The 25,105-nt window shown below is 64.8% G+C and overlaps 3 protein-coding genes across 3 annotated transcripts in view; 2 read left to right on the plus strand and 1 right to left on the minus strand.

The window, feature by feature from the left end:
• Positions 1–21,316, minus strand: part of CTBP2 (C-terminal binding protein 2) — an 80,467-nt gene extending 59,151 nt beyond the window's left edge. The window contains exons 1-2 of the mRNA XM_051982673.1: positions 21,299–21,316; positions 3,862–3,934 (exon numbers count right to left, since the gene is read on the minus strand). The gene's annotated coding sequence lies outside the window, so the exon portion shown is untranslated. The remainder of the gene's footprint in view (positions 1–3,861; positions 3,935–21,298) is intronic.
• Positions 4,379–6,953, plus strand: LOC127547016 (basic salivary proline-rich protein 1-like). Its single transcript, XM_051973874.1, has 2 exons — positions 4,379–5,118; positions 6,107–6,953. The coding sequence occupies exons 1-2, from the start codon at positions 4,379–4,381 to the stop codon at positions 6,951–6,953; spliced, it is 1,587 nt and encodes a 528-aa protein (XP_051829834.1).
• Positions 21,317–21,916: 600 nt separating the features above from the next.
• Positions 21,917–24,859, plus strand: LOC127547214 (proline-rich protein 2-like). Its single transcript, XM_051974020.1, has 2 exons — positions 21,917–23,726; positions 23,952–24,859. The coding sequence occupies exon 1, from the start codon at positions 21,930–21,932 to the stop codon at positions 22,956–22,958; it is 1,029 nt and encodes a 342-aa protein (XP_051829980.1). The 5' UTR covers positions 21,917–21,929; the 3' UTR covers positions 22,959–23,726; positions 23,952–24,859.
• The last annotated feature ends 246 nt before the right edge of the window (positions 24,860–25,105 follow it).

Here is a 25,105-nt window from a genome sequence, read left to right on the forward strand (position 1 = left end):
GGTTCCGTCCCGCTCCGAATCATAGGGTCCACATGGGGGACTGTTAGGGGTGTCGGCCCCCTAGGACCCTGGCGAGGCTTCTGGCCCCCGAATCCCAAAACGGAACCGGGCCTGGCGAGTAAGAGAATGGGAGGGAGCCCGGAGAAACGCCAGGACGTGCCCGAGGGCCTCGGGGGGCTCGGCTCGGGCCAGCCCAGAATCGGGGCAGGAGGACGCAGGCCAGAACAAAATCCCAGCGAGGTCCCTGTGGAAACCTCCATCGGGCACCGGGGGAGTCTGAAGGAAGCTGCGGCCCAGGAGGGCCGGAATCCAAGCCTGGACCTCGCGGGCAACCTTCTGCCCACCGGCCCCCGCCGGCCTCGAGAGCTCGCGCCAACCAAGCCCCTGCTTCGCTCCTTCTCTGAATCGCAGAACCTCAAAGGGCCCCACGGGCACCCCTCCTGCCAGGCCCGCCGCCCCCAAACACCGACAGGCCCCCCGGCTCTCAGCGGCTCCCGTTCCAAGCACCCACATCCAAGGAAGGAGAGAGGCCGTCCTCGGCTGGGAGTACTCGCGCGGCGTCCGCCCGAGAACGTTTCCTTCTGCAGTTCAAGAGCTCTTTTAAAATAATCTAAGATGATGGTTCTCTCTGGGAGAGGTGCAGGTTTCTCGGGGAGGTTTTCTGGAGGAGCCTTAGTGTCAGTTCAGATCAACAATTGCCCCAAATGCAGCAGCTGCAAGTAAAAATGCAAACGTTTGTTTCTCCTTCCAAGTCTCGTCTCTTCCCTTGGGCCCAGAGAGCGAGATTCTTACAGGCCTCTCTCTGCTCGGTTCCAAGAGCTCCCTCCGAATGTCGCCAAATCCAAAGGTTCTGTCCTTCAGCCTCTGCTTTCTTCTGCCTCCGGCCAGCACAGAGCCGGAATGAATCTCGTCTCCTTCACTTGGGGCTGGGCAGCTTTCCGGTGAGTCTTTCAGACCAGCTTGGTCTCAGCGGGGGGCGGGCAGGAGCCCAGCCACCAGCTACAGTGGGTGAGATGAAGGTGAATCTTCCACCAAACTCTCACTCGTAGCTTCTTCCTCTGAAAACTCTTCTTCTGCCACCAAATGGAAGGCTTCGAGGTCAGTGGGAGTCCTCCCTCCCAGAGGAGCACAACCCTGCATGGAGCTGGAAAGGCCGGGCGCCTCCTCTCCGGGGAGCTGGAGTCAGGCTGGGGTCCGTTCATGCCGCGAGGTGCCCGCCCGGCCTGATGGAAGGCTAGGAGCCACCGGGCCAGGTGAGGGGGAGACCGCGCGTCCTCCGGGCCCCGTCCGCCAGGCTGGCCGGGGAGCACGGTGCCCACCGTCCGCGAGGCAGGAACCTCGGCCCAGGGAGCAGAATCAGGGAACACGCGGCCCCGCCCCGTGGGGGAGACCCCTGAGGTGCTCCAGGCTCCGCGTCTCCTGGCCAGTCAGGGCCTCGTTCCCGGCGGACTCCGGCCGCACCGCGGCGTGGGACGAGGACTCTGCCGGCTCCTCCCAAACCCCTCAGCGGCCGCCGTGATGCCCACAAATGGCCCCACGACCGAAGGCGCTGCGAAGGGACGCTCCCAATGGTCCCAGGGAGGAAGATGCCCGAGGAGGAGAAACGGTCACCTCCGACCCACCAGATGGGCAGGAATCGGGCCCGAGGGCTACCTGGAGGAGGAGGGGCCTGGGGAGCACCGCAGAGGGACCGGACGCAGCAGACCCATCCAGCGGGGTGGCCTGCCGCGCTGGAGGAGGGGCTCTGGGCCCGGGCTGACCTCCGGGACCCCCGGGGACTCTCCAAGCACCAGGGGAAGCCAGCTGCCTCTTTCCCAGGACAGACCCCGGGGTCCTGAAAAGGAGAATTACGGCCTTTCCCATATGGCATCTCTGCTGAAACAGATCCGGGCGAGCCCCCCCGCCCCTGACAACAATGGCCCCCTTTGATCGGGACGAGGCAGGGCCAGTGTAACTGAGAAGCTCCCTCGGCCCGAGGGTAGAATTACCAGGGGCTGGACACGAACCAGATCCCTCTCCCCGGGCGGCCGTTCCCCGGCCATCCTTCGGCGGCTCCGACTGAGGGCTCGGGGAGCCGCCCCCCCGCAGGGGCCCCCGACATCCCCTTCTCCGCACGTCAGCCCGCAGCCGGCCCCAGGTGGGCGCCCTTTAAACAGCGCTGCCGGGGGGCCGCAGAAGGCGCGCGAACACGTCTGTCACTCGCGGGCCGCTCCCGCAGCTCAGGAAGGACGACCGCGGGCGTCTGAGCCCCCGAGCAAGCCCGGGTCCCGCAACGGCCTCCGCCCCCCGGGGCCGACGGGAGACTCCGGGGCGCAGAACCCCAGGGCTCCAGAACCGTCTCGGCCGCCGGAGATAGAGGCCCGCCGCCTACGGCCCCGGCGCCCCAAACCCAGCTCGGGCTGCCTCGGTCTCCTCATCTCCAAAATGGGCCTAGCGGCTCCCAGACTGTAGCACACAGTAGGCTCCATGTAAATGCCAGCCGTTATTATGACACAAACCCCTCCTATTCTAAGGCCCGGGAGGAGCACTCCCTTCCATTCCGGGGCCCGGGAGGAGCACTCCCCTCCTGTTCTGGGGCCCCAGTGCTCAGTGCGGCCCACCTCTCCCCAGGGCCTCCTACCACAGCCTCCCGTCCCGATCCGGTCACCGAGAAGAAGCGGGCTCCGGACTTTCTGCCTGCACCCACAAGTGCACACGGGCTGGGCGGGCCCTGAGCGCCCCTCTCCCACCCGAGACGGGGCCGGGCCCTTTCTTCCCAGAGCCGCTCGTTCGGGGGCTCGCTTTTCCTGGCACCTCTGTTCCGATGGGCGGCGGCTGCAAATATTAATGCCTGAAGACAAAGCGATAAAGGAGCAAAGCCAAGAATCCCGAGCGGGCCCCGGCCCCTCTTTCACCAGCGCTGGGCACCGGTCAAACCCTCCTGGCTCGGCCGTGAGGGCTCGGGGCAAAGCCCTCCACGGCGCTTCCCAGGGTAACTTTTGGGAAAGCCATGTAAGCGCCCCCCTTCAGTCTCCAGCTCCCGGCCTTCCTTGCCTGGGCCCCTCGGCTGGCACACAGTAGGCACTTTATCAATGCCCTGATGGATGCTGAAGTCTCTTGCAGCTCCCGGCCCCTCGGCTGGCACACTCCCTCAGCCCGACTTTCCCCTTCAGCTCCCAAGGAGGGGGAGGGAAGCCAGGGCTCCGGACCTCACACGCACGAACGCTGAAAGCTCGCCTCACACTTGTTGGGAAAAGTAAGTCCCATTTACCCAAAGAAAAGGCTTTGCCCGAGAACGAGGCTGCGACCTGGGGCGTTAGAACGACCGGATTTTGGGCACAGACCGTGTTCCCCCCACAGGCCTTCGTTCTTCCCAGTCGTTCCCGCGCCGGGTCCTGCTGGAGAATTCCCATCGGCGCGCCCCGAGTCAGCCACTGCCGCCGTCCCGAGAAAGCTTCGGGTTTGCAAGTTTGGCCTTTGCCCAATGGGGCCATTGCCCGCTGAGCCACGCCCTCGGCCCCCCGCCCCCCTGCGCCCGCTCCCGCTCCCCCGCGCCCGGGCAATGAGAGCGGGCCTCAGAGTCGCCCTCTGGAGGGCCCCTCCCCTGTGCCCCAGGGCATCTCTGCCCCGCCGGTGCCCGTGAGCGGGAGGGAGGCAGGGCCCGCGGGAGACTCCCCTCCTCCAGTTCAGCCCCGCGCTCGTGCCCCGACCCCTATGGAGGAGGGAGCGCCCCCGAGCAGCCCCCACGAGCCCCTCTGGGACCTTCCCCGGACCCTGGGCTGGGCAACGCCGCCCACGAGGCCCTGCTCTGCACCAGACGCTTCCCCCGAGACCCGGATGGGGCCAGGAGCCCTCGAGCCCGCGCCGGAGACCCCGACTCACCCAGACCAGGCTTCGCATGGACCGCGCGTCTCCCGGGCAGCTTAGTCCGCCGTGAGCCGCCTCCTGGTGCGCCCTGCAAGGAGAGGGAGCGGTCAGTGCGCTGGAAGCCGTCGCCCTCCCACCGGTCCCCCCTTAACCGCGCTCCGAGGCCCGCGGGCGCCCACGAGGGACGGGCGGCTTCGCTAGAGGCCACAGAGGGGACCCGGCCTCACGAGGAGGGGCCCTCGGCGCTCATCACGTCCCCCGGAGGCCCGGAGGCGGCAGCGCAGACCCCCAATGCGGGGGAAAGACGGACTCCTGAGGTGGCTCCATGACCGCGGTGACCGGCGGCCCTGACGGACGGCTGCAGCGGCAGTAACGGCAGCCAGCCTAACTCGGCACAGAAATGGATTAGTCAGTGGGGAATTCCATCCCGGTGCTCGATCCCCCCGCCCGCCACGGGACCCCCGGCCAGAGGAGGGAACCGAGGGATCCCGGGCCGCCGCCCTCGGGGGACCAGCGACATCCCAGGGGGCTCATGTCCCGACACCGGCGTCCTCCGCCTGGCTCCCTCTCCCAGAGTCGCCCAAGCCCAGCGCGAGACCGACGGCCGCCGCCCCCAGCCCCGAGGCGAACGCGGGCACAGGCTGAGCTGAGGGAGCCGCGGGCGTTCCCCCTCCCCCCCAAACTCCTCTCCCGGCCCAGCCCCCTCCCCACTCGGGGAGCCTCCAACGGTCCTTCCAGCCTGATGCGCCCGGGGGTCGGCGGTGGGCGGTCAGATCCGGCCGCCGCCGCCGCCCGGTTACCGGCTGCCAACGGGACCCTGACCCTGGTCCTCAGTGAGATGAGGCTGCCACGGTCCCGGCCACAACGTCTGCCCCCTCCCTTCTGGGCCGCGTCACCGCCCCCTGCCCGCAGAGCCAGCCCCCGCCGGGAGCGCGTCCCCTTCTCCGTCCCGAGAGTCAGCGGCGTGACGGCCGAGCACTCACTGCCCGGGAGCACCTCACACGGGCGGGACGAGGAAAAGACCCCCGCGGCCCCGACAGCGACCGCACAAGCCCCGCCCCCGCCCCTGGCCCTCGCCTCCGGCCCCCGGCCTCGCCCCCCTGCCCTCGCCTCGGGCCCCCGGCCTGCCTGGGCCGCAGGAAGGAGTCCGGGGCGCCCGACGGTCCCTTGGCCGCAGCCCGGCCGGCTCCCGTGGCGCTCTCCCGCCCGCCGCCGTCGGCCGCCCTCGAAGGGGGAGAAAGGAGCCGCCGGCCGGGAGCCGCGGGGGCCCGGGTGCCGGGGGGGCGCGGGGGGCAGAGCTGCTCCCCGGAGGCGGCTTTCCAGCCCCCGAGGCCCGCGGCGTTCAAGTGAGAACAGATGACGCGCCGGAGCCTCGAGAAGGAGGCTCCAATTTAGTAAACAGCTGAGCTGTGTTTGCACAGCTTCTAATGAATTTAGTTCAATAAATCCAAATCAGTAAACACTTGGAAAAATTTAATTTTCCATCACGCGAAGCACCGGAGGCTCCTCCAGGCTCGCGGAGAGACGGAGGCCCGCGGGGAGCCCGGCTTCCCTGGCAGAGGAGCCCCCCCTTGGGAACGAGACCTGGGAATAAAACGCGGCCCCCGGAGTCACGCCGCCCCCGGCCACGAGGGGTCTCTCTAAGGCGGGGAGGCCGTGTCCTCACACTGGGGCTAGTCGCCGACCGGTCCCCTTTCCTGCCCGGGACGGAGGCCGGGCCTTGGGGGCTTCCATTCACTCCACTCGGAACAACCACCGCTCCAAGCTGTCAGAACTGCCCCAGCGGCTTTGTCCCCAAACCGAGAACCGGCCAAAACCGGCCGTCTCCTCCGAGAGAGGCAAAGTCTCCAGGCCTCAGTTTCCCCCTCTGTAAAACGGGAATCAGCTTTGTCAGAATCTGAAACCGCTTCAGAGACCGGTGACTCCTGGGTATCTGCCTCGTTACTGAAAACAAAACCATCTTCCAGGTGAAAACGGGGGAGAAAGAAGGGCCGGGGGGGTCTCACCCCCCGCTTTCCGGACGCTCCGGGTCTCCCTGCTGGGACGCCAGAGAAAGGGACGATTTTCCTCATCCCCACTTTGCAGAGAAGAGTGAGACTCAAACCCCAGCAAGTGTCACGAATCCGAACCCGATTTAGGCGATTCTGGGCCCAAATTCTGGGTCACCCGCACAGGAGGCGCAAGGGCCGCCCGCCCCCAAGCTGGGGGTCTGGCCCCATCATTCCGCAGGGGGCTTTCTCCTCCCTTTTTCCTCTACCAGGAAGCAGAAGGCCCCGGGGCTAGGGGGCGCCCCCGTGAGCCAGCTGGCACTGAACGCCCCAACCCTAAATGCGCTGGGAGTGGCCGGGCCCAGCCTCGGGGGGAAGGGGGCGGGGGCTCGGCGAGCGTCCGGCCTGGGGCTCCGGCCCACAGAGCAAGCGGGGGCCGACAAACCCAGCGGGAGCCGCTCGCTTCTTTCTCCTCCGCCGTCCACGGAGAGAGCGGCCGCGGGCCCGGCCCCCGGAGACCCGGGCTCAGCGTCAGAACTGGAACTTGCGCCTCTCCTCACCGCGGCCCCCCCACAAGCCAGATGTAGCCGCAGCCGAACCCCGAGAGCTGAGAGCAAGAGCGACCCCCAAGCCCCCAAGCCCGAGGGGGGGACTAGGGCTCCCCCATCTGGGTGGGAGGCAGCCTGGGCCAGGATCCGGAGCCGGGTCTCGCCGTCCCCCAGGCTCCGACGAGGGTCCTTCCCGCCGGCGGCTTTCTGGCGTCCAGACTCGCCCTCCTCCCTCGCGCCCGGCGGTCCCGAACCCGGGGGAGGGTCCTGGAGACGGACGCCAGCACAGACCCTCGCCCTGGGTTACGCCGGGCGGCCCCCTCCCCCACCGCCAGCCCGCGGCCCAGGACGGAAGCCGGCCAAGAGCAAATTGCTTCCAGCGCGGCAGCTGCCTCCAATAATCCTCTCGGGGAGGGGGCTCGGACCCCCCAGAGCCGGCCTCCGAGGGGCAGCTGCCCGGGGGCCTTCGCGAGGGATCAGGCCGGGCGGGGCGGGAGCGTGGGGGGGGGGGCGGGGGGATGGGCCTGGAGCCCCCTCCCCCCGGGTGGGCCGACACCAGCCCGGGCCTTAGTGAGCGCCCCCTCCCCCGCCTCTAACGAGACCCGGCTTCCCACCTTTCCCCATAATGAACTGCAGGAGGTGAAGGCGGCTCCTCAGCAGCCAGGAGCACTTGTCACTGCTCCGGGCAAGTCGGGCCAGGCCGCGCTTGGTGCCTCAGAAACACTCGGCAAGACACGAGACAAAGTGTTCCACAGTCCTCCAACGCCCCCCGCCCTCTGCCCCTGGGGGTCCCGGACCCCGGCCGGGGTCGCGCGTGGCGGGGACGGCTCGTTCCCAGGCTCTAGGAGCTTCTTCTTTCTCGAGGGGGGACGGAGAGAAAATAAATGTGGGCCCATAAAAATACTAATAATAATTAAGGCCGGGTGGGTAACACGCTTCATGGGCCAGCTGGCTGCCTGGGAACGTGGGGACCCCGACCCCAGCCCCGGTGACCCCTGACCCCCAGCCCCGGTGACCCCTGACCCCCAGCCCCGGTGACTCCCACCCGAGCTCAGGGAGGGCGCTGTCGGCCCACCTGTCTCTGCCCCAAAGGAGGGCGGCTATCTCGCCTCCGGGAGACCGGAAGTGGGGGGGGTCCTGGGAGGAGGGGGCTCCCCGGGCCGGAGCGAAGGCCCCGCTCCTCTCCGCGCCAGCGCCCACGCCCCGAATGCAGCCGGGCTGACGTCAGCCCCGAGGGGAGCCCACCTGTTCCCGGCACTTCCTTTTCCAGGGGACTTTCCAAGAGAAGCTGAAAGGACCCTCTGTGGGCAGGGGCGAGCAGCTGTCCTGACACTCAGGGAGGGCCCCGGGGGCTGAAATCCTGCCCATTTAGGCCTGACTGGGGGGGCTCCCGCCGCCCGGGCCCAGACTGGGGAGAACGGCTCATACCCAGCGCAGGGCCCGGCTCCGCAGGAACGAGCGCCCGCTTCCTGCCCGGGGAGGCCTGCCTGTCCCCCAGAGGCCCGGGAGGGGCTGGGCCGCGGCGGGCGGGTGCTCGGGGCCCTCGGCCGCTCCCTCTGACCTCGAGACCCCCGGGTCACTGGCAGCCACACTTGGAGAGCGGCCGGTCAGGGATCTGAGGAAGATCGAGGGTCGGAGGGAGCTCGGGGCTCGCCTGACCCACGGCCTCACTTTCGAACAGGAGAAAAGGCGCTCGTCCATATATCTCCATATGGGGAGACCGAGGCCCAGAGGTTCCCCGTCAGCCGGCTCCGAGCTCCTCCGGCCGGCGCCGACAAATTCCCTCTCCTGAGCAGGACGCTCCGAGGCCGTCTTTGTGACACGTCCCCTCCGGCCGGGGGGCCCCGAGCTCACAGACTAGCCCTGACCGAGCCGACGCCCGCGTTCCCCACTTCCCGGGCCCCCCCTCCCCCGTGGCTGCTCGGGCCCCCCCTCCCCCTGTGGCTGCTCGCCCCCCCCTGGGAGCGCCCCCACTTCTCCTTGCACACGGGCCAGCTGTCTTCCCCCCCCCCCACAGGCCGAGTTCCCGGAGGGCGGGGCGTTCTGTCTCCACAGCTAGGACGGGGTGGATGGACAGCCAGCCGGCTCCACAGACGGACAGGGCGGGTAACCGCACAAGCACAAACCTTTTCTGGAAATTTAAAATACGTCACCGGGAACGTTGCTTTTCATAATAGTGTCTGAACAGGGGATCTTTGTAGCCTGGGAGGTTCTGTAAAAATGGGCAATAAAAACACGCTCTCAGACGACGCGCCCACGGAACGCCCTCGCGGCTGGGGCAAGGAGGCAGCCCGAGAGCGGGCGGAAGCAGGACAAAAGCGAGATCCGGCCGGCAACGGCAGGACATGGAACAGGAAAGAACAAAATCAATGCAGCACGAAAAGGAAAACGGCCGGTGGGGGGAGGGCCCGTTCTCTCAAACTAAGGTTTCAGAACCAGGACCTCTGGGTTATGGATTCTCCCCCCCCCCTCCCCCCGGAGACGGACGATTAGTCAAAACTCGAACCATCAATTCTCCAAAACCCGGACCGGCCGCTCAGGGCAATCGCCCGCACCTGCAGACTTCAAAACCGTCAACCGGCAGAAACGGCAAAGGCCGGTAACCGAGGGCTCAGTCCCCGCTGTGCAGCCGGCACCGGCCACGGGCAGCGAAGGGAGCGAGAGGCGCAGATTACGCCGAGTTACCCGGGGCTGCCCCCCCCCCGGGGCCCAGAAGCCCCTGACATTAACAGGGAAGGACGGGGGGGGGGGGGGGGTTCCGGACGTCCGGTTTGAAATCGCCAGTGACCTGGGACGGGGTCTAAGGCGCAGGAGGGAGAAGAGAGGCTGGAAACCCCGATCTGAAGGTGGAGTCCATGGAAGGAAGAAAAACAGAGAGGAGGAGGGGAAGGAGGGAAAGAGGGAGAGAGAGATACCAGGGAGAGACAGAGACACACAGAGAAAGAAACAGGGACAGAGACACAGACTAAGAGGAGAGCGGCCCGTGGTAAGGAACGGCACGGGCCGGCTGCGCTCCTCAGAGACGGGGGGGCTGGGGGGAAGGCGCCACCAGGAGGGGGGGGGGTCTGGGAAACACCAGCCACGACACGGACGCCGACAAAGCCCGAAGAGAAGGGGCTGATGGGAAAAGGACCGAGGCAGAGCCCGGGACGGAGCAGTCCCGGAGACCCAGGGAAGGAGGAGGCTCCCGGCGAGCGCTCCCAGACAGACTCGGAGCCTGCGCGATGACAACGGCCGAGAGGAGGGGGGGACCCGGCTGCTGGCCTCATGGCAGCACTGCAGGGAGGGGGCCCCAAAGCGGCCCCGGTCTCAAAAGTGCATTCAAACATCCCAGGGACTTCCTAAGCCTACTGCGCGCCAGGGCCCGGGGCTACCAAGGCCGTTTCCCTTCCCTGACAGTCCCCGGCCTCAGGGAGCGGACAGGAGGCAGCCCAGCCCCTGCCCCACGGGGCCCGTCCCTTTCTTCCAACCCCGGAGCAGCCGCCCAGAACCCTGCCTCAGGCCGGGGATCCCTCAACTTCCTGGGAAGACCCTGCAGCCCTGAATCCTGCCCGGCCTTGAGGCAGAGGCCCAGGGAAAGCTTCCCGCAAACCTTCGCAGGCCCGGGCCCCCAGAACTCCCCCTGGTCCCGGGCCCTGGCGGAGGCCGCGAGCTCGGGAGAGCCGGGCAGTCCTGGGGACGTTCTGGACGCCCGGGATGGCCCGGCCCTGGTGCTGCCCAGCCGGGCTCGTCTCGCAGGACAGGCCGGCCCAGATCGGGCTCCTCATTTCTTTCCCTTCCCTCTCCGTGACCTCCGCCCATCCCCTTCCCCAGAATCAGGGCAGACCCTCCCTTCTCCACTCAATCCTTGGGCTGCTCCCTCCACGCCTGGGAAACAATGGAAACAGGAAGCGGGGCTGGGCAGGTCTCCGGCTGGCAGCAGGAATGCCAGGAGCCCAGAGTGCACGGGCCCTGTCCGGCCTCTCCCAGCACAGCCCTGGACCCTCTCCGGGGCATCTCGGGGCGACCAGGAGGCCTGGTCTCATCAAGATCGCCAGGAGCTGCTGCTGCCAGCTCTGCCCAGAGGGCAGCATAGCAAGTCTGAACTCGCTTCCCCATGATAAGCCCTCCCCAAAGGGCTAGCCTCGGACCTCCCTGGGGATCCTCCCAAAGGGGCTAGCCTCAGACCTCCCTGGGGATCCTCCCAAAGGGGCTAGCCTCGGACCTCCCTGAGGATCCTCCCAAAGGGGCTAGCCTCGGACCTCCCTGGGGATCCTCCCAAAGGGGCTAGCCTCAAACCTCCCTGGGGATCTCCCAAAGGGGCTAGCCTCAAACCTCCCTGGGGAAACCGTCCCAGGGTGCTAGCCTCAGACCTCCTTGGGGATCCTCCCAAAGGGGCTAGCCTCAGACTTCCCTGGGAAAACCCTCCCAGGGTGCTAGCCTCGGACCTCCCAAGGAGTCCCAAAGGAGGGAGCCCCTGGGTGCTGGGCCTCCCACCACTGGGCAGTGGTCTCCAAGGACCCAGGCCCCCAGAGCTCCCCAGACCCTCACGAGCACAAGGAGGAAGCCGGTTCCCACAGGTACCAAGCAGGGGCAGCGACACACAAGGTGCCCAGGCCCCAAGGACCCCAGTGAGAGGCCAGCAGAGCAGCCCCAGGAGAACAGCGCCCCCTAAGGCCAGCACCGAGAGACAGAAGAACTGGGAGAATCCGGGCATTTGTGAAGCACCTACTGTGTGTTAGGTGCCCATCTCAGGTTGGCGGCCTCCTCCCCAGGTCCCCAAGCACCAGGGAGTTACTAACTTAACTTAAAGGCTTAAGGGCACTTAAAGGCTGCCCCCACTGAAGGGGAGTCTCCCCCCCCAGCAGGGTCTGCCCCCCACTCTAAGCCCCAAGTTCTTAAACAGAATCACTGAGGGGGTAGGAAGGGGGGGGGTGCAGCTCCCACCATCAAAGGGGCACTTTTCCTTTTTCCTAAGGGACGGTCAGAAGAGACAAGGGGCGATGGCCAAGCCAGATGCGGTTCTAGGGGTTCATGCCTAAGTAACCACAGACTGGGAGCTGCCAGCAGCGCCCCTCCCCCATGTCCCAGGAGGGACAAAGGTAAAGGGGACCTGGGGGGAGGGGGGGCTGACCCGGGACAGGTAAAGGGGACCTGGGGGGAGGGGGGGCTGACCCGGGACAGGTAAAGGGGACCTGGGGGGAGGGGGTGCTGACCCGGGACAGGTAAAGGGGACCTGGGGGGAGGGCTGCTGACCTGGGACAGGTGGGGGGGGGGGGACACTAAAAAGGCTCCTCCCCTCAGCCCCATTCCCAAACAAAAGTTGGATACCTTGGGGATCTTCCCCACAAAGGGGGCGGCTGACTGAGGCTGCTGCGGCTCCCTAGGCGGGTCATTCCCTGGCCCCTCCCTCCCCCAATCCACTAAAACCCCACCATGGCCGCCCCCCCAAAGAAGGAGGAAACCCAGGAAGGCGGGATTAGAGGCAAGTTTCAGGTTTAAGTCGGAAATCTTGGGCTTTTGTCAGCCCGGCCCGGGCCTAATCCTGCAGAGCTTAGTGAGGAGGGCGAGAAAACAAACATGGGGCGCTGGGAGGGAGCAGGGCCTGGGGGCGGGGCCCACGGGATGGGGGGAGGGGGATGACCCTGCCCAGGCCCAGCCTGGAGGGACAAAGGGTGAGAAAAGCCTTCTTCGTCCCTGAGGAGGGATCTCACGCTCTCCCACAGCGCCCCCTCCGCCTGGCAGCAGAGGCCCCGGCCCAGAGACGGCCTCCCGGCACCCATGAGCCCCCGGGGCAGAGCCCCCGCAGCCGGCAAAAGCGGGAGGAAGTAGGGTCCAGAACTGTCCCCAGGAGGGGTGTCCCCTGGCCAGCGGGGGAGGGCAGGGGGGCGTCCGGGAAACGGGGCCAAGTCGCCATCCACAATCTCCCTTCTGTGTCCCCCAGTGGGAAAGGGCGCGGAAAAGCAGGGCGGCCGGAGAGAGAATCCGGAGGAAATCTCTACCTTGGAACAGATCACCCTGGAAAAGGTGCCTGGGACCAAGGGAAGGGCAGGGGGCTTGGCTGCGCCCCAACTCCTTCCTCACTTCAGCACCTGGCAAAGGAAGGGAGGCACTGACTGCAGCACACAGCGCCTACCGGGCACCGGGCAGGACCTACTGGGCACTAGACAGTGCCTACTGTGTGCTGGGCAGGGCCTACTGGGCGTTAGACTGCCTACTGTGTGCTGGGCAGGGCCTACTGGGTGCTAGGCAGGGCCTACTGTGTGCTGGGCAGGGCCTACTGGGAGCTAGACAGTGCCCCGAGCCCCCTCCTCTGGACCATTCCTGCGCAGGCCTGTGCTCCCCCATCAGGGACCAAAGAAGCCTCCCCAGACCACAGTGGCCACAAAAAAAGCTGGGCAGGGGGTGGGAGGAAGGCGGGACAAATCGGGGGCCTCGAGCCCCCCCCAAAGAAATCTGGCCACCGGACCCGGGATTCCAGCCGGGCTCTCTTCCCTGCAAACTGAGGGGCTGCAGGAGGGTCCCTCTGCCCGGGGGCCCTGGAACCAGGTGCTCTCTGGGCCTTCTGCCGCCTCAGTTTCCCCATCTGCAGAACGGATCGGAGAAGAAGGAAGGGCACACCCCAAACCGGGTCACAAAGAACGCGTGGTTCGGCCTCTGCTCCGGCCGCTCTCTCCCTCACCCGGCCCCATCTGCAAGGATGCGACAGTCTGGGGCCTCAAAGCGCCCGGGCCAACCCAGCCGGACTCCAGGGAAGGCCGGGAGGTCCTCGGGGGGCCCCAGCACGTCCTTCCTCCCTGGCCCAGCAGGGGCCTCTCCCCAGGGGAAGGCGGGTGGGAGCCCCAGGGTGCAGGGGCTCTGCCCGCTGGGGGGGAGGAGCAAGCCTGTAGTCCAGGGCTTGGATTCAAATCCAGATTTCCCGCCAGATTGGGAGTAATTAGGCAAATGAGCACCCCCCCCCCCAGACGGGCAGAAAGGGCTTTCCTTAAAGTGCCTCAGGCTAAGGTCCCACCCCTTCCAGGAGGTCAGGAGCCCCCATGTGCACTTATTAAGTGCCTACTGAATGCAGGCCACAACTGCCAGAGGAAGGTGGGAACAGGATTCTCCTCGTGGCCGCCAGAGGGCCTGGACCCGGTCTTCCTCACTCTGGGGCCCAGGACTGATCTCTGTCCCACGTGGGGGGGAGAGGAGAAAATACAAACCATTATTAAGCACCAACAACTCTGCCCTCCCCTCTCTGCCCACTAGGGGTCCCTGCAGGGAGGAAGCTGATTTGAGGCCCCTCCCACTTCATTGGACAGGAGGGAAACTGAGGCGCAGGGAGAGGAGAATGCCGGCGCCAGTCAGCACACATTATGCTCCTACTACATCCCCGGCGGAATGCAAACAGGCGGCGCTCTCAGGGAGCAGGAGGGGCGGTGGGAGGGGGCAAGCACAACGACCCTCAGATGTAGATCCAGGTTTCGGAACAGGCGGCCCGGCCTCTGGGGGAAGAGAACGGCCACAGCAGTGACCTCGGAGCCCGGCCGACCCGGCCCTCAACTCCCGGCCTCCCCTTCCCTCCCTCCAGGGTTAAACTCCAGGAAGGACCCAGGGCAGAAAGGCCAAGCTCCCGCCCCGCCCTGGGGAAACGGCAGCCCTCTGGGAAGGGGCCGGCCACTCCCCGCTGGCTTTTCCACCCCCGGCCCCCGGCCGAGCCGCGCTGCCCACCTCACTCTTCGGGAAATTGCTCCCAAGTTGCCAACGCCCGGTGCCCCAGCTTTGGCCCTCGGGGCCCAGCTGTCAGCGCTCCCCAAACTTCCCCCCCAGCAGCCAATTCTCAGTCACCGGCTCTGAACCAAGCGCTGCGGCTGCTGGCCCGGAGGGTCCCCTGTGGGTCAGCAGGGAGGCCGCTCCGCAAGCCCGGCCCCGAGAGCTCGAGGCTTTCCGCCGGGGCCGAGAGAATCGCTTCCGTAGGGGATGTCAGCGTTGAAGGCGCTGAGTGGGGGGCTCTGGAGACCCCAGCCGGCACCGGGTGATGTTGCTCTCTAGGCTACAACATCGGGGAGCCGGGCCAGAAGACCTGGAGGGAGGGGCCGTCCAAAGTGAGGAGCCATGGGGAGGATGCTGACCCCACAGGGAGGGAGCACCGGCCCCACGGGGAGGGAGCACCGGCCCCACGGGGAGGGAGCACCGGCCCCACGGGGAGGGAGCACCGGCCCCACGGGGAGGGAGGACCAACCCCACGGGGAGGGAGCACCGGCCCCTCAGCCTGGGCCACGCTCAGGCAGGTGTTGGCGAAGAACCGCTGCCGAGCCCCCTGAGCTGCGCTGACCTCTAACCCAAGCAAGAATGAAGGGCGACAGAGACAGAAAAGGGAATCTCGTGGTGAGCCAGCATGGGGAGAGGGAACAAGGATTTAAGCACCCAGTAGGTCCGGCACGGAGTTAAGCTCCTACTACGTGCTGGACACTTGGCAGAGATCTCATTGATTCTGCAACAGCCCTGGAAAGTGAGAGCCAGGATCGGCCCATTAACGCCCGAGCAGGGGCCCAGCACCGGACCAGACGGCCAGAAGGCTTGGATTCAAATCCTCCCAGTCACTTCTGCCAGGAAAAGGAAATCAGATCCCTCTTCCTTCCCTGCACGGCGCTCTCCTCCCCACTCCCTTCCACGAGGAGGTGCCGGGTGAGGGTCCCGAGTGCGCGGCCCTGCCTGAGCCCCAGACCACACATTTCCACCCGGCTCGGGAGCCCACCCCACCCCCAGGGCTCTCGTCCGTGTAAGGGGAAGACGGACCCGGCTAATCGATGGCCGCTGTTCCCGGTGCTACCGGGGGGACTTGTTACTGAATCTCAAATCTCACAAACCGCATCAGAAACAGCGAACGTTGGAATAGACCCTGACTTGGACCCCAAACTCCCACAAGCCTCAGAGGCTGCTTCTGGGGACCCTCAGGAGCCGGGGCCAGGGCCCCCATCCCCCCCTTCCCCTCGGCTCGGCAGAAATGACCAAGAACCCAAAGCGACGGGACCCCCCCCCCCCCACGTACGCCAGAACACAAACCCTTGTAGACAGGGACGGTCACCGGGGCTCCCGACCTCCTAGCACAGCAGGCCCTGCTCAGGCTGGGTACGGTCCCGTCCGAGCGCCCTCCACGGGCTGAAGATTTCTGAATAAAAGGGTGATAACGGTGGCAGCCAAGGGCCAAGCAGAGGGGACCCCGGGCCAGGAAGACTCACGTCCAGCCGCCCTGGGCAGCTCGGGGTCACTGTATGCCTCGGTTTACCCGAAACAAGCGGAAGGACCTGGCCAAGCGCTCCGGTGTCTCTCCTGAGAGAAGCCCAAAAGCGATCACGAAGAATCAAGGGAAAACCCACAAGAACCGGATTTACTGAGACACCAGGAAGGCCGGCTCCCGCAGGCGGTGCTCAAGCAACGATGGCCTAGGGAGGAAACTCCCCAGAGCCAGAGCGCCCGCCCCGCCCCCCACTCCTGCTCCCGCCGGGTCTGCTGGCGGTCAGTCAGAACCGAGCAGGCACCCGACGCGTCACAGGGGCTCCTCCGGCCTGACCCTGACCCAGCCCGAGCTCGGAAGGGACCCACGTCGCTCTTCTCAGTCACTGCAAGGCAGGACGTCCCCCAAACCTCCAGGAGGCAGGAACTCACTTCTGGGACCCCCGAGGGCAGGAAAAAAGCCACTTTAAGGAGGAGGAAAGCCCCAAACCTCCATCCTCCCCGGGCTTGGGGGGCTTCCCAGAACCCTCAGTCCCCAAGGTACTCACTCCCAAAGGCCCCGCAAACCTAAAGCCAACAACCCTGAAAGACCCGCAAAGCCTCCGTGACAAAGGTTCCTGGGAGCCCGGGAGGCTCACTCCCAGCAGGGCGAGGCCCAAGCTCAGGTCTGACCGGGGAGGGGGCTAAAAGCAGAGCAGGAGGGCAGCGGCGGCCCCCGCGGTCCTGGGGCGTCCCCGGGGAGGAGCGTGGTCGCTAGGGCCCGACCGAAGGACGCGGGAAAGACCTTAAAAACCATCATTCTGAGGTTCTGAGCGATTATGGAAAACAAGGCCCAGAGATAAGCTGGGGAGCGCTCTCTGCTCTCTGATTTACAGTCTGTAAAACACAGACTTGAATAAAAATCAACTTCAAAAGATTCTGTTGGGGGGAAGGGGGGAAGCCCATCCTTTTCCCCCTGCCGGCTCCGGGTGCCCTCTGTAACTTTAACTGCGGCCGGCGAAAACGAGGGCACACAAACAGATGTAAGGTGGGAAATGGATACCTCCCGCGCCAGCCGCCTCCTCCGGGCCCGTCCCCGGCCGACATTTTCACGTTTTGGCAGCAGCCGCCGCGCCAAGGTTTCTGATCTCCTCCCTCGGGTTTCCACGACTTTCCAAGCAGGTACCGTTTAAAAATAAAACCAAAGTGGACAGGGCCTCCCTAAGCAGCCGGGGTCCCCCCAAGCAGCCGGGGCCCTCCCAAATGGCCGGGACCTCCCTAAGCGGCCGGGGCCCCCTAAGCGGATGGGGCCCTCCCAAGTGGCCGGAGCCTCCCTAAGCGGCCGGAGCCTCCCTAAGCAGATGGGGCCCCCCTAAGCGGATGGGGCCCTCCCAAGCAGCCGGGGCCCCCCCTAAGCAGATGGGGCCTCCCCAAGCGGCCAGGGGTCCCCCTAAGCAGATGAGGCCCTCCCAAGCGGCCAGGACTCTCATAAGCGGCCAGGGCCTCCCTAATTGGACGAGGCCTTCCCAAGCCGCCGGGGCCTCCCTAAGTCACTCCTCTGCTAGAACCTGGGCCCGGCTCCCCACTTCCTCCACCAGCCCTAGCCTCGACGGCTCCCTTTGGGGCCCGGTTCTGGGTTACTGAGCACTGAGGCTTCTGTGTCTGAAGGCTCCAGACAGTCACCGGCCTCGAGGATTCCGGGACCAGCCCGAGAAGGCCGGGAAGTGACTGCTGCTGCTGGAGGTCTGGGGGACAGCCTCGTTCCTGGAGAGGGGATGAGTCAGTCCTGCTCACTCCGGAGGAAGAACATGGGGAGGGATCCTCCCTCAGGCCTTTCACAGACCGGCCAAGTACAATTTCAAACTAAGAGCGCTCTTTCCATTTCCGAAGCCAATTCAGCGTTCAGGAAGTAAGCTCAGATAACCACCCTCTCCTCGGCCTAATGATTAACAAGCTAAAGGTTCAAGGAAGAGCTTCAAGGTTCTTAAGGCCTTCGGCCCTTCCTCCTCCCTCCAGGACAGAATTTCTGCCCAGATCCCAGCAAGGACTGAGGATATCATCACCAGAAAGAGACAAGGTTCCCCCAAATCCACACCCTAAGATCAGACAAAGTTGAACTTTCAGGGAACCCGGGTCCCAGCGGGATTTTCCCAACGTGTCACAAAATAAACATTCAAGTGGCTTATTCATGTGGCCAATTTTGCCCCCCATGACCCAAAATGCCTCTTTTGACTAAATCCCCCCCAGGCAGATTTTTTTTTTTTAAATTGTCAGTTCAACTCGCAAAGACAAATGCATTTCAAAAAAGAAATGCACTTTGGGGACAAAGAATACACACAAAAACCCAAATAGACGCGTCCGGATGGACATACATCCGCACTAAGCGCCATAAAGAAAATGCCCTCCTGGCAGACCACACACAGGGGGAGAAAAAGGCCCCGGAGAAGCCACAGGATTCCGGCCCGGCCCTTCCCAAGACCATCCCCAACTCTCTGGCATAATAAAGAGACCCGAGCTGCCTCCAAAACAAAAACAGCTCCTCACCAGACACGGTTTATCTCCTTCCTACCTCACTGACTGTCCCAAACCAGGCAGGAGAGAGAGAGAGCTGTTCCCCAGTCTCCCTCATCAGAGCACTTTCATATGCCAATCCTGGGGGGAAAAAGGGGGAGGGGCCCACAGGAAGGGGTGGGGGGAGAATGAGCGGGGTGGTCCCCGAGTACCCCCGGGGATGGGGAGACAGGAACCAAGTACCTGGAAAATTCCTTTAATATTCATTCTATTTATCTCCGGGGCTCGGGAGTGGGGGGAGGGAGGGAAAGCCAGGCTCCCAGGAACGCCTCCCAGCCACTAGCAGAAACCTATTTGTTTATTTCCTTTGTTGGTCAGTTACACTCCATCAAGTGTGAACATTAAACTGGTTTTCCATTTAAACCTTGGGCAGTCACTGCTAACTTCAAGGCACCTTCTGTGACCACTCGAAGCCTCCCGAAGAGGAGGCTGCTTTTTTCAGCTGGAAATCTCCCATCTCATTAACTTTTCTTTTAGGGCAATAAAAAGGGACAGTTCCCTGTTTACAAGAAAGTGTCGGGAGCCGTGGGGGGAGCTCGGAAGAAAGGACAAAAGGAGATGCGGTTTTTCATCTAGAAGATAAATTCCTGTTGCTAAAAAAAGGCTGCTTTAATATTAAAATCCTCTCCGAATTAAAAAAAAGATTTAATTAACATTTTAAACGTGGTTCTCTAAACAAGCCTTAGAAAGGCTCTTTTGCATTGAAATGAGATTTTTTTTTAAAGGATTTTTATTTTTCTAAGTTAGGGTCATGGCTCCAAAAGGCCTTAAAGGCTCCCGAAAGCCGTTTGGCTCGCAGGAAAAATGATCTCCACGTAACTAAAAAGGCCGATTCGACTTTGAGAACCCGAGTCCGGGGAGCCTCGCTCCCTCCCGAACAAGATCCGTTTGTGAAGGAGACACACAGGCCCCGAGGAGGAGGCGGAGGAAGAAAAAGGGAGGAAAACTTTATCCCGTGGCCGGAGTTGGACCCGCCAGGTCTGTTTACTTCCCAGGATGCCGGGTCCCCAAAGAGGATCAAGCCACAGATCAAAATGGCCCGGCCCCCCTCCCGCTCGGGGGCGCGGAAAGACAAAGGAGATATTAAGCATCTTCGTTTTCCGAGGCGACGTTCACAGAAACAGAATTCTCCTCCGAGTTCGGGACAGACGCGAGTTTGTGCTCCCCCCGCCCCACGGCAACTTTCTAAGAACCCGGGCTGCTCTGAAACCTTGAGACAACGGCAGCTCTCTCACACTCACACACACTCACGCACGCACAAAGATGTGGGAGGGGAGAAGAGGGACAGGGCGGCCACAGCCCCTTTAATCATCGGCCCACGGTCCCCAGCAATTCATTCATCCCATCAGATCCGAAAATCCTCAGGGGGCACTTCCTGGGGCCGAGCGGCAGCGACCAACCAGCAGCTCCGCCCGCCCGCCCTCCCAGGAAAAGCGGCGAGAGGAGGGAAGAAACCTAAGCCCCGGCGAGTCCCCAAGGGCTGTGGAGACAAGTCGAGCTCAACTCCCTTTCCCGAGAACGGCATTTGGGGAAAATGTGGCCTCCCGGCCTCCCCTCCCCCCATGCCCCGCGGCTGCTCCGGCCGGCTCCATAGAAGCCAGAGCCCAATAAAGCACGTCAGGGCGGAGGCCGCTGCCCGGCCAGGGGGAAGTCCTCTCGGAAGAGGCCGGGGTGACCCGCCGAGGCTGCACCCTGAATTTGACCCAGGGAAGGCTCGCCAGCTCCTCCCCACGGCCTCTCCCCCGGCGGCGGCCACCAGTGGGGCAGAGCGGCGGCGGGAAATCTCCCGGCCCCGACTCGCAGCCTCCTTCCTTCCCCCCAAACTCTCAGAGAAAAAGAAATACTCCTAATGGGGGGGGGGGGAGGGCTGGTGTGGGCGGGGGGGGGGGGCAGGAAAAAGGAAAGAGCTTTCCCTGCAGTGGCTGTTTCCCTCTCCCGTTCCTGCCCTTCCTTTTCTTTCTCTGGAAGGATAGCTCCTGCCATCAGGAAGGGAAGGGAAGGGAAGGGAGGAATCAAATTTAAGGGAAAAAACAGTCTTGCGATTTGTCAGCACCGTCGCTCGGAACAAGGGCTCGCCGCCCCCCTCCCCGCTCCCCACAAAGCACCGGGGAGCGTGCACTCGCGTTTACACACTCACTACCTCCTCCCTTTCTCCAGCTAAACTTTTTTTTTTTTTTTGCCAGCATAAAATAAAGTGCAGAGACAGGAGGGGAGGGGGGAGGAGGTTTGCAAAGCGTGTGAAGAGGAAGTCACTGCCCGCAGGAGAGCCAGCCAGAGAAAATACGTCCCCTCCCCTCCTCCGGGCCGGCCCTCCCCCCCACCCCGCGCGGCCCCCCGCCCCTCTTCCTGCCCCCTCCCCCGGTGCCCCCGCCCCTCCCCCACCCCGTCTTGGCCGAGACTTTGGCCGCGCCGCAAAGCGTGGGTAACCCCGCTAATCTGCTGGCAGCTGCGGTCCGGCCCCCGCGGCCCCGGGTAAACAATGCGCAGCCCGGGAAAACAAAAGAGCCCCACTTCGCCTCGCTTAGAGTCCCCCCGACCCGAACCTGGGCCTGGGGCACCCCGGGCTGGGTAGGGGGGCGGGCTGCTCCCCCCCCGGTACCTCCGCTGCCGGAGCCGGCGGCTCCCCGGAGCCCCCCGCCCCCCAACAGCGGCTCCGAGTCCGGGCAAACGCGGGCAGGACCGAGGGGCTGGCGCTGTGCCCGCGGGCATCTACGTGGGCGCTGCTTTCGGTTGGAAACCCCGTGGGTCCCCGCAGATCCGCGAGAGGGGACGAGAAGGGTCCCCGGGAGACAAGCTGCCGCCCAGCCGCCTGCCAGCTGGCCCCCGGCTCGCCCCCGCTTCGCCCTCATTCCCTCGGACCCTCACCCCCCCCCCCAATCGCCAAGCCCAGTGGGGGCGGGTGGGGAGGGGGAAGCCTCGGGGGAAGGAGGCGGCGGCGGGGAGACCCGAGCCCAGCCGAGCCCGGGCGCAGCGAGTGGCCGCCGCTGTCCTTCGCGGGTCCGTCTCGGGCTCTGGCCCTCCCCTCCCCCTCCCCTCCCCTCCCCCAGCTCTTGTCTGTGGCGCAGCGAGGCGAGCACACATGGACGCGGCCCCCGCCGCAGGTAGCCGCCGCCGCCCCCCTCCCCGGCCCCGGCCCCGGCGCCCCCCGCCCCCCCCATCCCCGGCCCTTACCTGGCCCCGGCCGTTCGGCCGGGCTCCCGCGGCGGCCCCGGGCTCCGCCGGGCTGCGCCGGCTCCGCTGGGCCGGCCGGCCAGGGGCAGGGCTGGCCGCAGGACAAGGCGCGGCGGCCGGGCGCGGCTCGGGCTCGCCGCCTCGGTGGTTCCGGCAGGCGGGACCCCGGCCCCTCGGCCCCCAGCCCGGCCCTCAGCGCGACCGCCGGCTCATCCCCGGCTGCCCGCGCCGCCGCCGCCGCTCGCCAGCCACCTCCGGAGGCCACGCGCGCACTCACGCACACGCACACGCAGCCCGAGACACACAAAAACTTAATCTCTCGGCCGGCGTGCTCCCCCCACTCCCGCCAGCGCTCTCAGCTGCGGCCGCCGCTGCTGCTGCTGCTGCCGCTGGTCCTGCTGCTGCCGCTGCCGCCGCCACTGCCGCCGCCGCCGCCGCCGCCGCCGCCGCCGCTCCTCCCGCTGCTGCCGCTGCTCCTCCTCCTTGTCGTCCTCCTCCTCCTCCGCCTCTCCTCCTCCTCCTCCTCCCCAGCCCAACCCTGCCCAGCCCAGCCCAGCCCACCCCGCCCCCCGCTCCCTCCCACCCCGCCCCCTCCGCCGCCCAGAGCCTCGGGAGCGCTCACCCCCGGAGGATGCTCAGCCCAACTTGGCTCCTTCTCCGCGCGCGGAGGAAAGTCCTGGAGGAGGCCGAGCCGCTGCTCGCCCCGGGGCTGCTCCCGCTCCCGCGGCTGCCGGGGCTCCCAACTCCCCGCGGCTGCTGCCGGCACACAGAGCTCGGGCCGGAGCCGGCCCAGCGGCGATCGCAGCAGCCCCGCGCGCTCCGGAGCCTCCCGCCCCCTCCTCGCCGTAGCCTTCTTCCCTCCCTCCCGACGGAGATGGAGCGAGGTGAGGGTCTGGGGCTCGCTCGCTCGCTCGCAAAGCTCTTTTTTTTGGGCAAAGGCGGGGTCTCTCCGTGCAAACCAATGACACAACCCCACATGGACCAGCCTCGCCCCCTGCGGAGCCGCGTCCCTACAAATGGGCTCGCGCTCTGCCCTCCCGGGGGATGCGGGCGGGCGGCGGTGGCCGGCGGGCCCGGGCCGGGGGCGGGAGCAGGGAGGGAGGGGCACGGCCCCATCCCCATCTCCTCTCCTCTCTTCCCCTCCCTGCAGTCCCCAGCCCCGTCTCCTCCCCGGCTCATCCTTGGCCCCATCTCCTCCTTACCCCCTTCCCCTTCCCTCGCCCCCCGAGCTCCGGGAAGCCTCCATCCCCGAGGCCCGTGGGCACCGAGAAGCCAGGGCCGCGAGCTCTCCCAGGCCCGGAATCCGGGGCCCCTTTCTCCACCCACGAACGGGAGCTGGACCGGCCCCCCTCCCCCCGCCCTCAGCGCACTCGCGTACACACACCCTCACGCTGGATCTCTGCTCTGCTCTGGGGACCCGCCCGACCACGTGGAGTTGGGGGCGCCCCCTCTTCGGCCCACGTGGATTCGCGTCTCTCGGGTGCCCCAACCCGACTACGGGGAGTCTTCCTCCCACCCAACTTTACTGATCCCCTCCCCGCAGCCCGAAGCTTGTCTGGGAAGCCGTGAGGGCCCCAGCTTCAGAGCACCCCGACATCCTCTCCACCTGTGCCGAGGCGTCACCCCGGGGCCCTGGCCCACTTCGACATTTCCGGGATAGAGGGCCGCCAGTCCGGACCTCGGGGGGCAGAGCCGAGCCAGAGGCCGGAGCCGCTGCCGTCAGCGGCCGGGCACCCCCAAATCGCTCAGCTTTTCTGACGCCTCCTTCCCCCCCAGGAAACACTTGTTGTTTGAACAGATTAAGCCCCCCTCCCGATCCAAAGTCAGATCTGAAGGGGATCTTCTTGAGAAAGACCTCTTCGAAGCTCTCTACATTTGGGGGGGCGCCCCACGCCTGCTTGCACTCAGCTAGCTTTGATTTCTTCCTCCATTCCTTTCAGCGCTGCATCTTCCCTTGCCCCCTCTCCCTCTCGTTCAGGCCTTGTCTCCTTGCTAGGAGAGCTGGTGGGTGCCGTGTCTGGGGGGGCTGGAGGGGGAGATGGCAGCCTAGTTCTTTGGAAAAGGGTGGGAGGGAGAGGTTTGAGGGCTGAGGGCACGGGAAAGCAGACTATTTTCCCCAGCCCTTCTTTCTGTTTCAGGCAGAGTGTCCCAACCCCAAGATCCCCTCAGAAATTCTGCCCGGCTTGGGAGCACTTTCTCCCAGCCGCTTGGTGGCCCAGTTCTCAACTCCCCAAGGTGGCATCTGCGCCCCACGAGGCCCCAATCCCCGGAATCTGCAGGTCACCCTTAGCCTCCATGAGCTGGGAGTGCAAAAGCAGAATCCAAATGAAGCCTCCAAAGTAGATGGATGAGGCAGAAGCCAGAGAGGACAGTCAGTGTGGAAGAGAATAATCCGGAGCTCCAGGGCCACCAGGGCCACCAGGGCCACGTGAGTCTCCGATTCGTGGATTGGGGGATTGGAAACAAAAATATACTTGGGGAGTGGTTGGGGGGATTCCAAGATGGGGGGCGGGAGGAAGGGCTGGGTCTGTGGGATGGGAGAATCAGTCCTTTCAGCAGTGCTCTTTTCACTCTTCATGACCCACTTTCCATGGGCTTTTCTTGGGAAAGACACTAGAGAGTGACCTGCCTTCTCCTCTGACTTGTTTTACAGATCAGGAAACTGAGGCAAACGGGGTTAAGTGAGTGCCGGCGTCACCCAGATTTGGATTTTAGAAAGCCGGGTCTCCCCCTGCCTCCGTGCCCGCTCCATTGTGCCAACTCCTGAGGTGCCAGGCCCCATGCTAGGTACTGTGAATACCAAGAAAAGCAGCCCCTGCCCTCAAGGAGCTTACAGGCTAACGAAGCCGGACAAGGAGCCTGGGAAGGCAGTGGAAAAGCTCACCCATCCTGCAGCTTCCAGAAGGAGCTGGAGGAAGTCCTGCTGGGGAAGAGGAAATGATCTGAGGAGGGGTGAGTTTCCGAGGTGACGTCATCTTGCAGGAGGATGAGTTTCTGGAGATCCTTTCTCCCAGCTGCTTGGTGGCTCAGTCCGCCAACTCCCCAAGGTGGCATCTGCGCCCCGTGGCACGGGGCCCCGAATGAGGGGAGGGCCCTGAGAGGAGCTCTCCAGCGTTCCCCCATCAGGGGAAAAGAAGAGGCTCTTCTGGACTCTGGCCCTGCCCTGGGGGACTGAAGGAAGCCTGGGAATCTGCAGAGCCAATGAAGAAGGACCCGCTCTGACCTGAGCCGGACATTGCCCTTAATTCTGGGAGTTCAGTTAGGAGCCCCCTCTCTCCTCCCAGCTCCTATAAACACATAAGATGGGTCCCGGGTAAATCGGAGGTAATCCACGGGGGAAGGCATGGAGAGGAAGGAAGGCTCCTTGTAAAAGGTGGGACTTCAGCAGGGAGTTAAAAGGAAGCTAGGAGTCTGGAGGACCTGGGTTCAAATTCAACTCTGCCATTGACTGTCAAAAACTCCCCAGTTCTAAATCTGTGTTTTAATGATGATCCTAACCTAAGGTCCAGCATCATCTACGGCCCCTGCAAATGGTAGGCACTGAGTAAATGTTTGCTGCTATTTGGTCCTTTTTTTTTTTTTTTTTTTCAGATGTGTCCCTTTCTCCCTGACTTCATTTAGGGCTTTCTTGGTAAAGTTCCTGGAGTGGCTGCTTTCCATTTCCTTTTCCAGCTCACTTTAAAGATGAGGAAATCGAGGCACACTGGGTTAAGTTACTTGTCCAGGGTCACACAGCTAGGAAGTGTCTGAAGTGGCATTTGAGCCCAGTCTCCCTGACTCCAGACCCTGCACCACTAGCTAGCCCTA

The sequence above is a fragment of the Antechinus flavipes genome, chromosome 2 (assembly GCF_016432865.1).
Source record: "Antechinus flavipes isolate AdamAnt ecotype Samford, QLD, Australia chromosome 2, AdamAnt_v2, whole genome shotgun sequence".
Lineage (NCBI taxonomy): Eukaryota > Metazoa > Chordata > Mammalia > Dasyuromorphia > Dasyuridae > Antechinus > Antechinus flavipes.

Coding starts and splice junctions, on each gene's coding strand:
- LOC127547016 (XM_051973874.1), top strand. CDS start 4,379: ATGTCCCGACACCGGCGTCCTCCGCCTGGCTCCCTCTCCCAGAGTCGC. Junction 5,119..6,106: donor CGGGAGCCGCGGGGGCCCGG/GTGCCGGGGGGG, acceptor TTCCTCTACCAG/GAAGCAGAAGGCCCCGGGGC.
- LOC127547214 (XM_051974020.1), top strand. CDS start 21,930: ATGCTCAGCCCAACTTGGCTCCTTCTCCGCGCGCGGAGGAAAGTCCTG.